Source organism: Nomascus leucogenys, chromosome 9 (genome assembly GCF_006542625.1).
Source record: "Nomascus leucogenys isolate Asia chromosome 9, Asia_NLE_v1, whole genome shotgun sequence".
NCBI classification, from domain to species: Eukaryota; Metazoa; Chordata; class Mammalia; order Primates; family Hylobatidae; genus Nomascus; species Nomascus leucogenys.
Window position 1 is genome coordinate 69,530,135 of NC_044389.1, and position 16,024 is coordinate 69,546,158.

At 35.2% G+C, this 16,024-nt stretch overlaps 1 protein-coding gene across 2 annotated transcripts in view; it reads left to right on the forward strand.

Moving 5' to 3' along the window:
- Positions 1 to 16,024, forward strand: part of PTPN13 (protein tyrosine phosphatase non-receptor type 13) — a 219,533-nt gene that overhangs the window by 105,817 nt on the left and 97,692 nt on the right. For both annotated transcript variants that reach the window (XM_012499590.2, XM_003265859.2), the window contains exons 8-9: positions 13,410 to 13,505; positions 13,899 to 13,992. In XM_012499590.2, coding sequence (XP_012355044.2) covers positions 13,410 to 13,505; positions 13,899 to 13,992 — 190 coding nt within the window. The remainder of the gene's footprint in view (positions 1 to 13,409; positions 13,506 to 13,898; positions 13,993 to 16,024) is intronic.

A 16,024-nucleotide genomic window follows, 5' to 3' on the forward strand; every position in this document is an offset into this window, starting at 1 on the left:
CTTCTGTCAAGCATGCCCTCATGGAAACAATTATATAAAGAAATCTTGTCCATTGTGGAAAAAAAAACCTTCAGTGATTCAAATAGATAAAACCATTATAGTTTTGAAATAAAAATAATGAAGATATGTACCAATCTATATGAGTATTTCTAACATTTAAAAGGCTGAATAGTATCTTTTTTTAATTGTGAATATTAAAAATGAAATTATAGGCCAGGCATGGTGGGTCACACTTGTAATCCTAGCACTTTTAGAGGTCAAGGTGGGAGAATTGCTTGAAGTCAGAAGTTCAAGACCAGTCTGGGCAATATAGCAAGACCTCATATCTACAAAAAAAATTTTTTAATTATCCAGGTGTGGTGATGCACACCTGTAGTTCCAGCTACTCGGGAGGCTGAGGTGGGAGGATCACTTGAGCCGAGAAGTTTGAAGCTGCAGTGATCTGTCATCATGCCACTGCACTCTAGACTGGACAACAAAGCAAGACCCTGTCTCTAATGATAGTAATAATAAAATTGGCCAGGCGCGGTGGCTCACACCTGTAATCCCAGCACTATGGCAGACTGAGACGAGATCACCTGAGGTCGGGAGTTTGAGACCAGCCTCACCAACATGGAGAAACCCCATCTTAAAAAAAAAAAAAAAATTTTGCCAGGCATGGTGGTGCATGCCTGTAATCCCAGCTACTTGGGAGGCTGAGGCAGGAGACTCAATTGAACCCAGGAGGTGGAGGTTGCAGTAAGCCGAGATTGCGCCATTGCACCCCAGCCTGGGCAACAAGAGTGAAACTCCATCTCAAATAATAATAATAATTATAATTTCTCATGTTTTTATGTGTGATCTAAGTTTCAAAACATTACTTGTCTTAATATTTGGTAAATTAGTAGTAACGTGAATTAGCAAAGCTTGAGTTTTTTTTTTTTACACTTGAACCTTGCTTTGAGAGTTAGACAGGAAAAACATCAAACATTAATGGAAACATATTTAATCTGTTAAATTATACCATAATAGTCTATTTAATATATTTCATTTGTTTTTCATTACCAATAACAAAATATATTAGACTATTGTAGCATATGATTCTATTACCTTCTCAGGTAATGTGTATGCACATGTGTATAAGTGTTAAGGAAACTCAAACCATCTTATTTCTACACATGCTTTTATATCTGCAAAGATGATACATAATTCTTGTAGAGCCTTATTTGTTCAAAAGGTAATTATGTATTTGATACATCATTTACAGATTTAGAAATTTCCTATTTGTTATAGGATGCACAAACAAAAGAAAAGCTTTTTTTAAAAAAATCTGCTTTCAATTGTTTGATATAGGACAATCATGAAATCTTTTTAACTAGGGTTTTCAAAAGCATTTGCTCTCATGAAGAACGTACCCGTTATTCCCCCAGAGGATATTTTACAACCCAGTTAAACAAACACCTAAAAATGTTGGATTATTATGGAAATACACTACCTTAAACCTCCATTATTATATAGTAACTCGAAAGCAGCAACAAATTATGTTTGCTTTAGACTGCAGGCATTAATCAAAAGGAATGTTAGAGGTTTAGAATTCAAAAGCACTAATTCTTACTAGTTATTTAGTTGAGTAACTTGCTGGTCTTATGCTGTGCTTTTTCTGAAGGTGAGGTAATTTATGTTGCAAACAAGGCTGTGCAAACAAGGCTGGGCGTGGTGGCTGATGCCTGTAATCCCAGCACTTTGGGAGGCCAGGGCGGGCGGATCACAAGGTCAGGAGATCAAGACCATCCTTGCTAACGTGGTGAAACCCCATCTCTACTAAAAATACAAAAATTAGCCGGGTGTGGTGGTACATGACTGTAGTCCCAGCTACTCAGGAGGCTGAGGCAGGAGAATCACTTGAACCCAGGAGGCAGAGGTTGCAGTGAGCCAAGATCGTGCCATTGCACTGCAGCCTGGGTGACAGAGCAAGACTCCATCTCAAAAAAAAAAAAAAAAGATGTGCAAACGAACGTGCAGATTGGTAATATGAAGATTTTAGCTACTATACAAAGAAAAAAGAATAGAAAATCATATAAATCCCATTTTTCTCATTTAATTCTCATGAGAGACAGGCTTCACAGATCCCTTTTGTATGTGATAAATCAAGCAGAACTGTAAATATCATTAATGTACACATTTTATTGTACACATTTCTTTCTTAAAATATTTGTGTTTTAAAAGTTTTAAAAAGAAATGTTTTGTACAGTTTTTTTGATCTTTAAATTTGGCAGCTGCTAATGGGTTTCAGTAATTATAGAATTAGAAGAGGTCTTAGAGCACATGTTATCCAAACATATTCTTGGGCTTGTGAAGATTTAATAACATACCTAAGATCACATAATGAGTTAAAGATAGAGTTTTATTATTTTGGAGATTGTAGATTTTCATCATGGATTTTCAGAATATCAGTCTAAAGATTTCCCACTACATGTGACTTAAAAAAAAAAAAAAGATGTATTCCCACATTCCTTGAGCTGATATAATAATTGGAAGAAACAAAATTGCCAAATTTTAATTTGTTCTTTGGGTGTTCTAGGAGGGTTATTGAGTTAATAAGAAACAGTTTTCTCCTCCAACCTCTGGTAATACAGCTTTTTCCTTAACCCAGGCCCCATTCTCTTGAAAGGATCCTTTACCTAAATAATCTCCTCAGCATTTCCTCAGCTAACAACATCAACCAGCTAACTAGCATAGCGGACACCAGACCTTCAAATCATGGAATTTGGAAGTGGAAGGAATCTGGATACCATTTAAACCAAACATCTCATTTTCAGAGGTCCAGAGAAGTAGACTAGTTTGCCAAAGGAGATACATAATTCATAATTCATAACAGAGCCGTATTTTGAATCCAAGTCTCTAGAGCCCAATTATAAGATTCTTCCACTCTGCTGTCCTGATTTAAAGAAGAGACCAGATACATGTGAGATACATGGTTGAAAAGATGTTGTTACTGCCCGGGACATTGGACATTCAACTAACTGCCTTCCAAGTCCCTTAAGTCTCTCCTTAAGAAAATTATATAATTTTTAATACAGCGAAACAAGATAGTATTATGAAAGGCTAAAAATGAGGCACTTTTGGTTTTTTCTGTATTAAACCATACGGTGCAGGGGTTAAGGTGGAACTCCATTATGTTATCTATTGTGGTAGATAGTATTTTGGTGGGGTTCTACTATGGTCGGATCTTTAAGGCAGCTAATCCTATGACTGACCAGATAGGCCATAAATTATCAAAAAGCAGTGATTGGCATTGAGTGGTCTGATTTCTTTGGGAACAAAATGAGATAGGAACAAAAAAGATCTCAAGAAAGAAATTGTAGTTGAAATTGAAAAATTATAAATAGAAGATTATTACTGTGATTATTAAGTTAACTTTTCAAATAGTTCTCTACATACGTAAAGCAGTAGGGAAGGGGCAGGAAGAAACATAACTTAGGTTTCTCTTTTGGAAACTAGTTTTAAAATTTGATGCTGCCCTTTTTTGCTTCATTCTTTTAATTCTACTTTTTTTTTTCACCTCAGCACAGGACTATCTAATCCTCCTCTTTTTTCTCAGTATTTTATTTTCTACCTCTTCAACTCCATTCCAAGATCTGAGTGGTTGTCTGTTTTCTAATAGGAGTATCTGACAAATGTCTCTTTCTCTCTTTCTTGTGATGTGATTACCATACACGCCCTATCCATTGCTCTGTGGGTTGGCAGTAGATTCCTGATTATGAGAGATTGACTTGGAACCAGTACTGTGAGTATAGTATGAGCAGTACTCCCACACCCTGGGTGGGGATCATTAATAGCATTTGGCTTCCAACAGTTGCAACTCCTCTGCATTCTGCACAATACTAGAAAGGAAAGTATGAAAAACAGATATAACTAATTTCTACAAAAGTGGCTATGGTTAAGTGTTATTTGTTTAATGCGCTGTTAATCAACCTAGTTCACATCAAAATGAAATATTGTTTTCTTCCTTCTAGTAGCGTGATCTCTGGTCCTAGCCTAGTTTTGCTATCCTGTGACTGCCCTGTGAACACAGCTTAGACTCTGTGTTGTGCAACTAGAATATGTAAACACTCAAGTATGGGAACCCATTCTCATTTGAGGAACCTTAATGTTTCATTTGAGAAGATTGAATTTAAAAGTTTACATTCTTATAGTTACACTTAAGAAAAGCAAAGGGATGAATTTATAAGTGTGTGAGTTCATGTTCAAATATTATGTGTGGTACTTTTAGTATCTTATAATTTTATGGATAGATATACATTTTTTCAAAACTTTCTTTTTTAAATTCTGCAACTAGTATTTCTTTACTTCCCTTTGAATAGCAAGAAAAAAATGAGTTATTATTTAAGTTACTCCGTGAGCTAAAATAATTTTAATATTAAGTTTCTATTTGATTTATATCAGTTCCACGAAAGTAAATGAGAATAAGCAGGGATTTTCTGTAATATTGGTCAAATACCACATATATTTCAGGCATTAATGACTTAATTACTAGATTAAGAAAACTTAAGTATTAGATTATAAATGAGATGCAAATATATTTTGTGTCTCTGAATTATAATGTAGATAGAATCAACATCTTAGAAAGGAAAGAAGTGTCTACTGTGTTTCCATGGCTGGATTTTAAAGAGATTTGTAATTTAGACCAGTATTGTCCAACAGAATTTCTTCAGTGGAGGAAATATTCTATATCTGCACAGTCCAACTCAGTAGCTACTAGCTACATGTGACTATGGAGCACTTGCAATGTAGGTAGTACAACTGAGGAACTGAATATTTTATTTAAACTTACATAGTTACATGTGGCTAGTAGTCACCATATTGGACAGTGCAGCTTTAGACTATTCCTATATGATATTAGGTCAGTATAAAATACCAACACTCAGTTGAGGAAAGAGTGGCTTTAGAACCATTTGGGAGAAGGTGAGCAATAAATCGTTATTTAGTTTAAGAATACAACTGAGAATATATATTTACTTCTCTTCTTTCGGTTTATCCAAGTGGAAAAATAAAATTACATTTTTAAATACTAGGGAAAATTAAAGGTCAAACCAATACAGACTTTCCAATGTCTGTATTCATGATAATGTGAGATCAGAGTTCACAGAAATAATATGTTCCTTTATTGGAAATGAGAGACCTAATTTAAATCTACTCATAGCATGGTTCACATAGACCCAGTTTGGCTTTGACATAGCCACTGTCTAAGGACGGATTTATATGTCTTAAGAAAGATTGAAAATGGATCTTACTAACAATAGGAATCATCACATTTTTTAAGACCCGGCAATTTTAAACTTAAGTGTTTCCTTATTTCATCGCAGTACCCTTGTCTCTCCATTTGTCTCTCTGCCGTGCAAGTTTGAATACCTTTATTCTCTGCTATCAGCCATTTACCAATGTTCCATCACCTGAACAAGATAAAATTCTAGCTCCTTGGATCATCATACTTAAGCTTCCCCATGATTATATCTCTCGTCTCATCTTTTAGCATTTCCCATCTCACACCTCACACTATCATTCTCTCTTTCTCCCTGCCTCCCTCCCTCCCTTTTTCTTTCTCTCCTCCCCACTCCGTTCTTTCTTACTCTCTTACATTCTTTTTTTTTTTTTTTTTTTTTTTTTTTTTTTAACATTCTTTTTTTTTTTTTTTTTTTTTTTTTGAGACAGAGTCTTGCTCTGTCCCCAGCTGGATGCAGTGGCCGATCTTGCTCACTCAAGCTCGCCTCCGTTCATGCCATCTCCTGCCTCAGCCTCCCGATGGCTACAGGCCCCCCACCCCGGCTAATTTTTTTTTTTTAGACGGGTTTCACCCTGTTAGCCAGATCTCATCCCTGACCATCCCCCCCCCTCCCAAGTGCTGGATACACTTACCCCCCCCCCCTCTTACATTCTTTTCCTCCCTCCTTGCCTCCTCAGCTCTGAATTTGTGTGTATGTAGAGAAAAAGAAATACATACACACACACACACTTGTGTGGATGGATGGGTAGATAGATAGATGATTGATTGATAGATCTACCTACCTACTTACCTATCTACCTATTTATAGGCCATTTTATATTTCCTTGCCTTTATCACACAGCAATCTGCCTTAAGACTCAAAGCTTTCAGACATTGATGTTTCAGGAATCTTTCTCTCACCTCCCCAGTTTAGGATGATGATGGGCTGTTTTTCATTGAAATTATTGCTTTTCAGGAGCTTGTCTTTCCTCCTACAGACCTCGAAAATTTGGCCTGGTCTAATTCATAGCTGTATCCTTAGCATCTGCCACTACACCTGACATATAATAGGTACTCAGTAAGTGTTTGTTAATATAAATGGAATATTACAATGTGGCTATTAAAGAATTTTAATATATGCAGTGGTGCTATTTCAGATAATGGGTTACAACAATATTCTCTGGCAAGTTATACATATAGTGAGGAGAAATCACACCTCCTCTTCCTCCTTTTTGTCCAATTCATAAGAGTAAACTCACACACTTTTCACATATAACCTGAACAACCAACAGAGAATGTAATTGATTTCCTATTGAACTCTGTACTCTTTGAAAGTTTTGAAAAGGACAGTGAAGTCATAACAAGTGAATCCTTGAAGATTCTGAAAGAGTGATACAGTGAGCCTAGCCGACATCACAGCCCAGCTATGTGGCTACTATATCACACAAAACCCCCATAGAAGGAGGTGGAAACTGTTCATTCTTTTTGATATCCCTACTCTGCATATATTTTAGATCTATAGAGTGACTAACAGTTTACAGAGCACTTCTGCATATATCCTTCTTTACTTACATACATTCACACTTGTATGAGCTTTGTTCACCCAGGTTAAAAATTTTATTCATTATGTCTAGCTCTCAAGGGATTTTAGTACATATTCTATTGATTGCAATGTGGTGTAATATGGAATACAGTAGAGTAGTAAACACAAAAGGTACAGTCACTAATCTCCCAAAATTATTCTCCCATAAAGGAAGCATAGAACACTTAATATATGAATACATAATATTGTTACTGTGTTTCTCTGCTTTATTTGAAAATTGAAATATTTTGTTAGGACCCATATCCTTAAAAATGTAAGATTTTAAAAATGTTTTATACTTCTGCACTACAAAAGCAGTCATTTTATTTCTCTTCGAAACTTGTATCTGTAATTTGGGTCATGTATTAAAGGTAAAGAAATGTCAAGGTAAAAGTGATTGTTTAATTCTTGTTGCAGTTGGCTGAGTCTCACTTTCTGCATATTACTTGTCTGAGCTTGAATATGTGTCACTTGTAAATGGTGTTTCTAGATTACAATTTGTGTTGGCTTAGATTCATTTTAATGTGAAAATTGTAGACTTTAATGTTTCATTTGAAATAGCTTTATATAAGGCCAGAATATTATGCAGATCTTCATAATCCAAGTTTGATCTCCTAAACATTTAAAGTATAGTGTACATGGTCACATGCCACAACTTTATATGGTAAAAGTGCTAATTGTGTTAAGTGGTGGTAGAAATTGAGACTTTTAGTTGTCAAGAACTTCTGGCAAAACACAATTGCCTGTTGAAAAACTGCTTTTCATTGTTGCTGTATAAATGGCATCAATATAATAGAGTCACTGTGAATTTTATTCAGAGGATAAGATTACAGATAAAAGCTAGTAAGATATTTGTTAAGTTTTTATACCTCATTCTGACAAAAAATAGTATACTCTTAATTATGGTAAAATAGTACTAGAGATGAAAGAATATCTTCTAATGATTATAGAATCTGTATAACTAGACTTCTGTACAAATCTTAATTCTTTGTTTTTTTGGTTTTTTTTGAGACAGGGTCTCGCTCTGTCTCCTAGGCTAGAGTGCAGTGGCATCGTCTTAGCTCACTGCAACCTCTGCCTCCTGGGCTCAAGTAATTCTCTCACCTCAGCCTCTCAAGTATGTAGGACTACAAGCGTGTGCCACCACGCCTGGTTAATTATTGCTTTTTTTTTTTTGAGAGATGGGGTTTCACCATGTTGCTTTGAGTCTTAAGGCAGATTGCTGTGTGAATAAAGGCAAGGAAATATAAAATGGCCTATAAATAGGTAGGTAGGTAAGTAGGCTGGTCTCAAACTCCTGGGCTCGATCAATCCACCTGCCTCAGCCTCCCAAAGTGCTGGGATTACAGGCGTAACCCAACATGATGGCCCAAATCTTAATTCTTTAAGCCATTCTTCATTAGTCCTTATTATTTTCATTCTTTCATGACTATTCTGCAAAATGGTTTTGGAGAGAATATATTGATACAAGTTTTACGTGTTTATGTACATTTATTTACACACACCCTATTTGGTACTTCTTTTTTGGTGACATCACATTTGGTGATAATACTAGGCTGATTTTACTCTCCCATTCACTCTTTTCTTCTCATTAATATTTCTAACACTGTGATTTTTTGCTGAAACTTCATTTTCTGTAACTGAAAACTGAAGTACTCAGAGGAAGTCAAAAAGAAGGAAATTGTCTAGTAAAATAAGGAATAATTATGATTCTAAATGGACCCTAGTACACTAATTTTTACATTGTAGGCTTCACTTAGATATTTACTAGCTGAGAAAAGAAATTTGCAAACCAGCAAATTAGATATTGAGACTAATTTTCAGCCCCACAAAAGGCAAATAAATTCAGTCTGACACCTGTAATGGTGAAAGCTTAAAATTTTACCATTACAGTTATAACATTGCAATGAAGGTGGCTACATATGCATTTTATAAAATGTGTATTGGTTATCCTAATAGGTCCATTGCACATGATTCAAGAATTTTGGCATTCAGAAAACTTTGTAATATTCTATAAGTGTGTAGAAGCATCTTTTTGGTTTAAAAAAAAAATAGTCTGATACATTCTAGTTAAAATACCAGCCAGGTTTTGTTGGTACTGGGAAATGTGTACATGAAGATTCATTATACTCTTTATTTTTGTGTCTGTTTGGAAGTTTCCATAATAAACAATTTTTTGAAAATCACCCGATTAATACCACATTCCTGGGATCTGTATCGAATCTAAAGTGCTGGAATTATACACTCAAAAATAGAAAACATGTTTGTGTGTCTGAATCCTCTAAAAAGAAAAATAGTTAATAATGTTAACATACCTCATTGACAATTAGATATTACCTCTCTTCAACAGACCAGAACAGAGGAAGAAAACCACTTCTATCTGGTTAGTGCCTACTAGATACCTTTATGTGCAGGTCATCTCAGAGAACCAAGAAATGCTTCCGCTCAGATGACCTGTAAACATGGAAAATGTGCCCCTCCATATATACCACCGCAAGATTCTGTTGGTAAAGAACATGTAATTTTATAACAACACCTGAAAACATTAAAGTTATTATTCATAAATTTTCCAAGACACACTTCAGAACACAAGAAGCTCACAAAAAAGATTCTTACTACTTCAGTTAACATAGACACACCCACCCCTACCCCAGTATTTGAAGGAAAAAAAAAAAGTCTTTCTACCCCTAGTAGGCAAAGCAAGTTATCCTATTTGCGTTTTGGAGTACCAGTGCTCTATTACTATAAAGCAGTAAAGTATCATAAGGTAATAACCTCCTCCCCAAAGGTGTATTACTGAAAACATTTACAGACCAATAGTTCATGAAGAGAAAATGATTTATTATGTTTTTAAGAGTGGTTAGTCAAAGTTGCATTTGTTTGTTTACAGAAGGAACCCAGAGATTGAAAAAAGTTTATCAGTAGTGTTAGAATAAACTGAAGAAAAAAGAAAATAAAACATAGGGTAGTAGCAAGGGTGAGGAAATATGGATATGCGAAACAATATAAGAACAATTATAAAGTACCACCAAAGAATGGAAATTCAGATTAAAATTTATTTATGATCTTACAGCCACTTTGCAAAAATAGTTGTGAAACAATAAATTCATTTATTGCTTAATATGGGGTGTGAAATTGTAACAAGGCATAACATCCAAGTGACTAAAAGTTCTTTACTCATTTTATTGAATAGGTTTATTGTGACTTCTACTTTTCTCTGTAAGATGTTAAAACCATACTGCCTGTTTAGATTTGGTTCTTATCCATGGCATTATTGGTCTTATTGTCCTGTATGTTGCAATTCCGGGTTTGCAATTTGGTTAAGTTTTTTTGGAAAAGTCTCTTAAAAATTTAGCATGAGGATTCTGTAACAATAAAACAAATGTACTTTGGTGTTCCTTGAAAATAGCAGTTCCTCTTAAGTAAAAATATAACTTGCATATAATGTATTATATTCACTCAATTTAAATTAGTATTAAATAAAATTATTGTTTTCCATCTTCTACAGTCCATTCAAATTACATTCATAATGAGCCAGAGGATTATTTTAAATTGTTTATTTTACCATAAGACTTTCCTGTGGTAGGATGCAATCATTTAGAAAAAAAAAAAGTACTAGTAAATACCTTGATTTTTCTATTCTAAAACTCAATGGTAGTATTATTAATATTTCTGTTCACCATACACAAAGCCAGACAAAGTCAAGTATGCAGTATTATTCCTAGTTCTCCAAGTAAACATCATCCTAGAAACAGTGCAGAACTTTCTGTCCATGGAGTCTGTGGCTAGTCGTCTATACTTCTTCTCGCATTTATTTAAAGCTTAGTCTCAACATGACTCTTATCCTTTCTTGGGGCATGAACTCTCAATTTCCAGTTCATCATCCCTGTTCTGGTTCCACAAACCTGGTTTCTATAGTACCATTTAACTATTTCACTTATTATTCTTTTTCTGTTAAGAATCTCTATTAAACACCTTCTAACATAAGGAATAATTCATCATGTGAATGAAGACTGTCCTCAGGTTTGCAGACTAGCAAAAAAGAATTCCTCACCCACCTTGATTCTCTACTGCTGTGCACTTCGTGTCACTCCCCAGTTTTAGATACTTCCCAGGGTCTCCTTTCTTCAGTGTCAAAAAAAAAGACAAAAGAAAATTCTGATTGGTTCCACTAAAATTTAGGTATTCTAGCCTACCCTACATCTTCATGGCTACATGAAAGTTTTCATGTACTTTTTGCTGACTTTTATCAACATTGTTCATGGCAGAATTTCTTTAATCTTCTCAAGCCTCAGCCAAACAGGCTCCCAAGAGGTGATTGACTTTTTATTTCCAGGCAACGTTAATGATATGAATATCTTGGGATTGCCTCTGTATTTTCACCTTTTCCCTTGTCTGTTAGTTAACTCTTTTAAGAAGGAACGATTTTTCCTCCTTGCCAGTCTACTCATCCCACATGTGTTCTTTTTTCCATCTCCTGTTTCCTTCAAAACATTTTTTTAATCAGTTTTTTGCACTACCATTTGCAACTTCAGTCTCTCCCACTCAATGGGCTTATTATCCACCACCTGAAATCAAGCACAGACATTCCTCTGTGGCGGAAAAAATTTTTTTAACCTTTTTTTCTTTCTCAAATCCTCAAAATTCTTGAAAGAATACTGGATACTCATTTTCTCAAATTCTTACCATCTAGTCCTTCTTTAACCCTCTCTGATTTGGCCTCTGACCTGTTCATGCAATGAAAATAGTTGTCTTAAAGGTCACCAGTGACCTTTATATACCACTTATATACATTTATTCACTCAGAAAATATTTATTTTGTGCTTGTTATGTACCAGGTACTTGCTAGACTAGATACTAGAAGTACATCTAAAAAAGACAACATTCTTTTTCTCAGAGAACTTATAATTTAGTTGAGGAAACAAGTGGAGAACTACAAAGTAGTGTAAGAGTTGCAATTAAGCATGAGGCAACGTGAAAGCAAGAGGAGTAATGCCTAACTCAGCCTTTGTGTGGTCATAGAAGCTTTTAGGTAGAAAGAGGCTTCTTTTAAAGGTTAAGGAAAAAAAGATATTCAGGTAAAGAAGAAGGGGAAGAGCGGTGTTTCTAACAGAAAGTATCCTTCAGAAAGGTAGCTAAAAGTTAATATGCTTTTGATTATCTGCAAATTTAGTAACACAGGTACAGAATTCGTTTAGGGAAGTGGATGGAGATAAGGCTTTTACCTGAATTGAGTTTTTAAATTTATATTTAAATTGTTGTGTTTGTGTGTATGTGTGTGTATATACATGTGTGTGTATATATATGTATATATAGGAGATGGAAAAAATATGTGTGTGAGTATGTGTTCTCACTCCTCAAAACTTTGATTATATATATATGTATGTGTGTCTTTTATACATTGTGTGTGTGTGTACATATATATACTTTGCCCAATTCTCACAAATGAATCTGTGACTTCAAAATATAAAGAGACACTGCTATAAATGTAGTTGGGAGCCAGGTGTGGTGGCACATGCTTCTAGTCCCAGCTACTTGGGAGGCTGAGACGAGAAGATAGCTTGAGCCCAGGAGTCCAGCACTGCAGTAAGCTATGACTGCACCACTACACTCCAGCCTAGGCAACAGAGTGAGACCCTGTCTCTAAAAAATAAAATAAATCTAGTTGAGGATCAGCTTATAAAAGGCTTTGAATACCAAGCTAAGAATTTTTTTTAAACTGTATGTTGAAGACTAGTTTCAAGGATTTTAAGAAATAGCTCAGATTTTCATTTCTGGGAAGTTAACTTTCTATAATGTGAATTACGTCAAGGAGCAAAACTGCAGAAAGGGGATTTAGGAGACACGTAGTAGTTCAAGAGTGACATGAATAGTGCTCAGTGATAGAAACAATACGGCTGAAGAAGAGGGGATGGTTCAGAAATACTTAGAAGGTAGGATTTAGATTTTAGTCCACACTTGCCCCTGGGCTCGGCCCCCTTGTACAGTGCACACTCTGCACAAACCTACACAGTACCCCCTTCCAAATGCTTATCTTATTCTGGTGGAACTAAGCATTCTGTGTCAATATTGGGGTACTTGTCTTATCTTCCACATTTTAAATTCTTTGAGATTGTTGTGTCTTTAGATTGTCTATTCCTTATAGAATCTAACAGAGAATTATACATAGTAAACATTCAAAAACTGTGATAATGATGCTTACATAGTGTGTGCTCTAAAAGCTTCGTGTATGTTAATTCATTTAATTCTCACAACCTTATGCGATGTGCACTATTATTATGCCCCCTTTTTGGCTGAATTAAAAGAAGAGTCATGGGGAAATTAAATTACTTTCCTAAGGTCACACACTAGAAAGTGGTGGAACTGATTCAAACTGAGGCAGTCTGGCTCCAGAGTCCGTGCTCATAACCAGTATACTAAACCAACTCAAAAATTGGAACCCATTATTTGAATACACTCCAGCAACTGGTAAATTTAAAGCAATGTATAAAATGTTTTAGTCCCGCAAGATTAAAATTAATATTTTGATTTATGTGGAAGAGCTAATGAGTTTGCTTTCTAATCTTTTTGTGTTAATCCTTCTAGAACCAGTTCGAAGATACAAAACTTACCATGGTGATGTCTTTAGTACCTCCAGTGAAAGTCCATCTATTATTTCCTCTGAATCAGATTTCAGACAAGGTAGGAGGCATCTGAAACAAGCAAACCGTTTTTAAGAAACCACAATTATTATTATTTTCAATAGTGTTGAAATATTAATATAAATTGTCAGAATAATACTATATAAAATTGCAAAATTTAAAAAAGCTGCTGGTTACTCAGTGGTATTATAGAAACTAAATAGCAGTTTCTTCAAATAACGATGTAGTCCTTTTCATTACAGAGATAAATAATTCATTGTCTTTAAAAGTAACATGATTTACCTCAAAAGAGTTTAGTAACATTATGTCATTAATTTTGTTCTGTGGATTAGATTTGTACAACTCTTATGTCTGCTAAGTGTTTGAGTTTTAAATGAAATTACTCTCATGTTTCTATCACCTGTGCCATTATTTCTTTTTCATTCATAATTAGTGAGAAGAAGTGAAGCCTCAAAGAGGTTTGAATCCAGCAGTGGTCTTCCAGGGGTAGATGAAACCTTAAGTCAAGGCCAGTCACAGAGACCAAGGTATGTCATGAAAAAGTAGTGATGATACATTTCCAGTGACCAGTGTTTGTTTTTTATTTGAATTAAATGGAATTTTTTTTTTTTTTGAGATGGAGGCTCTCTCTGTCACCTAACCTGGAGTGCAGTGGTGCAATCTCGGCTCACTGCAACCTCCTTCTCCCGGGTTCACGCAATTCTCCTGCCTCAGTCTCCCGAGTAGCTGGGATTACAGGTACGCGCCAATGCGCCTGGCTAATTTTTGAATTTTTAGTAGAGACGGGGTTTCACCATATTGGCCAGGCTGGTATCGAACTCCTGACCTCAAGTGATCCACCCGCCTCAGCCTCCCAAAGTGCTGGGATTACAGGTGTAAATCAAGTAGAATTTGCTTTTTTACTATCCTTTTTCCTTTATTTTTTGCATTTTCCTTTTCTCTTCCTTTCCCCTAGCTCTCTTTGTTTTTATAAAAGTTATCAGAAATTCATCAATTATATGAAAGACAAAGTATTGGAATCTTTTAAAATCACGATTGGCTCTAATTATTTATAGTTGTGCTTGATTTTTTAAATTATCCATATGAATATAAAATAACAGGAAGGTGAAGGCATGGGATTAAAAATCTGTGAGAAGATAGTAAACCTTGATTTCTAAGATACCTTTCTTGAAAGGTTGGAATAGTCTGAGCCAGCAAGCTTTCAGTGAGTATTTATTTGTTGAATGAATAGTGAGTAGGTTACTACTAAGTAACCTATTATGTAAAAAGTTAATTATCACTGTATCTTTCCTAGGTTAAAAGAGGTTATGTGGTATTTTTTTTAAAGCCTGATTTAGGCTATTTAGAGTTCATTTTTATACTGACATACTTAGTGAATTTCTTATAAGGTGTTAGTATTATGTTTGTGCTCAACTTAGGATGGTGGTATTATAGCTGTGTGTTGATTTATGTTGTTTAAACTGAAAGGTGTCAAGTCAGTAGTGATGTGTGTCTTTGTCGTCTATGCCCAGGTCCCTTACATGAACAAAAGATGTAGTTAATGCTAAGCATTAATTTCAAATTTGTAATATATTAGAGAACCAGAGGTTGCTTTAGAATTTACTTCTAAAATGTGGGAATCCTTTCTAATTCTGTATTTCAGTTTGTTTAATTCAGGTGCCACCAAATAAAAAAGAATCATTTAGAAATAAACAGAAACTTGCCCCTTAGCTAATTAATTCTGCCAGATACTGTTTCACACCTGTAAACTATTAATAGATCAGGTAACCCTAGCCATGTGATTAAAACAGACTATTCACAGTTTAGAGTCTATGTAATTAAATACTTTACACTAAAATTATTCTTTAGTTAATGGTCCACTTTTTTTTTTTTTTTTTTTTTGAGACAGAGTCTCACTTTGCTGCCCAGACTGGAATGCAGTGGCGCTATCTCAGCTCACTGCAACCTCTGCCTCCCAGGTTCAAGCAGTTCTCCTGCCTCAGCCTCTCAAGTAGCTGGGATTGCAGGCACCTGCCACCATGCCCGGCTAACTTTTGTATTTTTAGTAGAGGTGGGGTTTCACCATTTTGGCCGGGCTGGTCTTGAACTCCTGATCTCAAGTTATCCACCCACCTCAGCCTCCCAAAGTGCTGGGATTACAGGTGGGAGCCACTGCGCCTGGCCTAAAGGTCCACTTTTAATTAAAGTTGTTTCTTTTGTTTCTTGTACTTTTTAAAATAGTCTATAATTTTTTTCTTTGAGGAAAACTCCAGTAAGTATTCATTTACCTAAAGCAATCTATATTTGCATAATAGCATTTTATATTACTGTGTCCTTGTGATGACCCCATTTTGATACTTTTGAACAAAGAGGTAGGAAACAAAGATCTATGCTTTACGTTACACTCTTTTCTTTTTTTTTTTTTTGTTTTTTTGACATTTATTTTCGGTTTGGGGGTACGTGTGAAGGTTTGTTATATAAACACGTGTGACAGGGGTTTGTATACATACTATTTTGTCAAGCAGGTATTAAGCCCAGTACCCAACAGTTATCTTATTTGTTCCTCTCCCTCCTCCCACT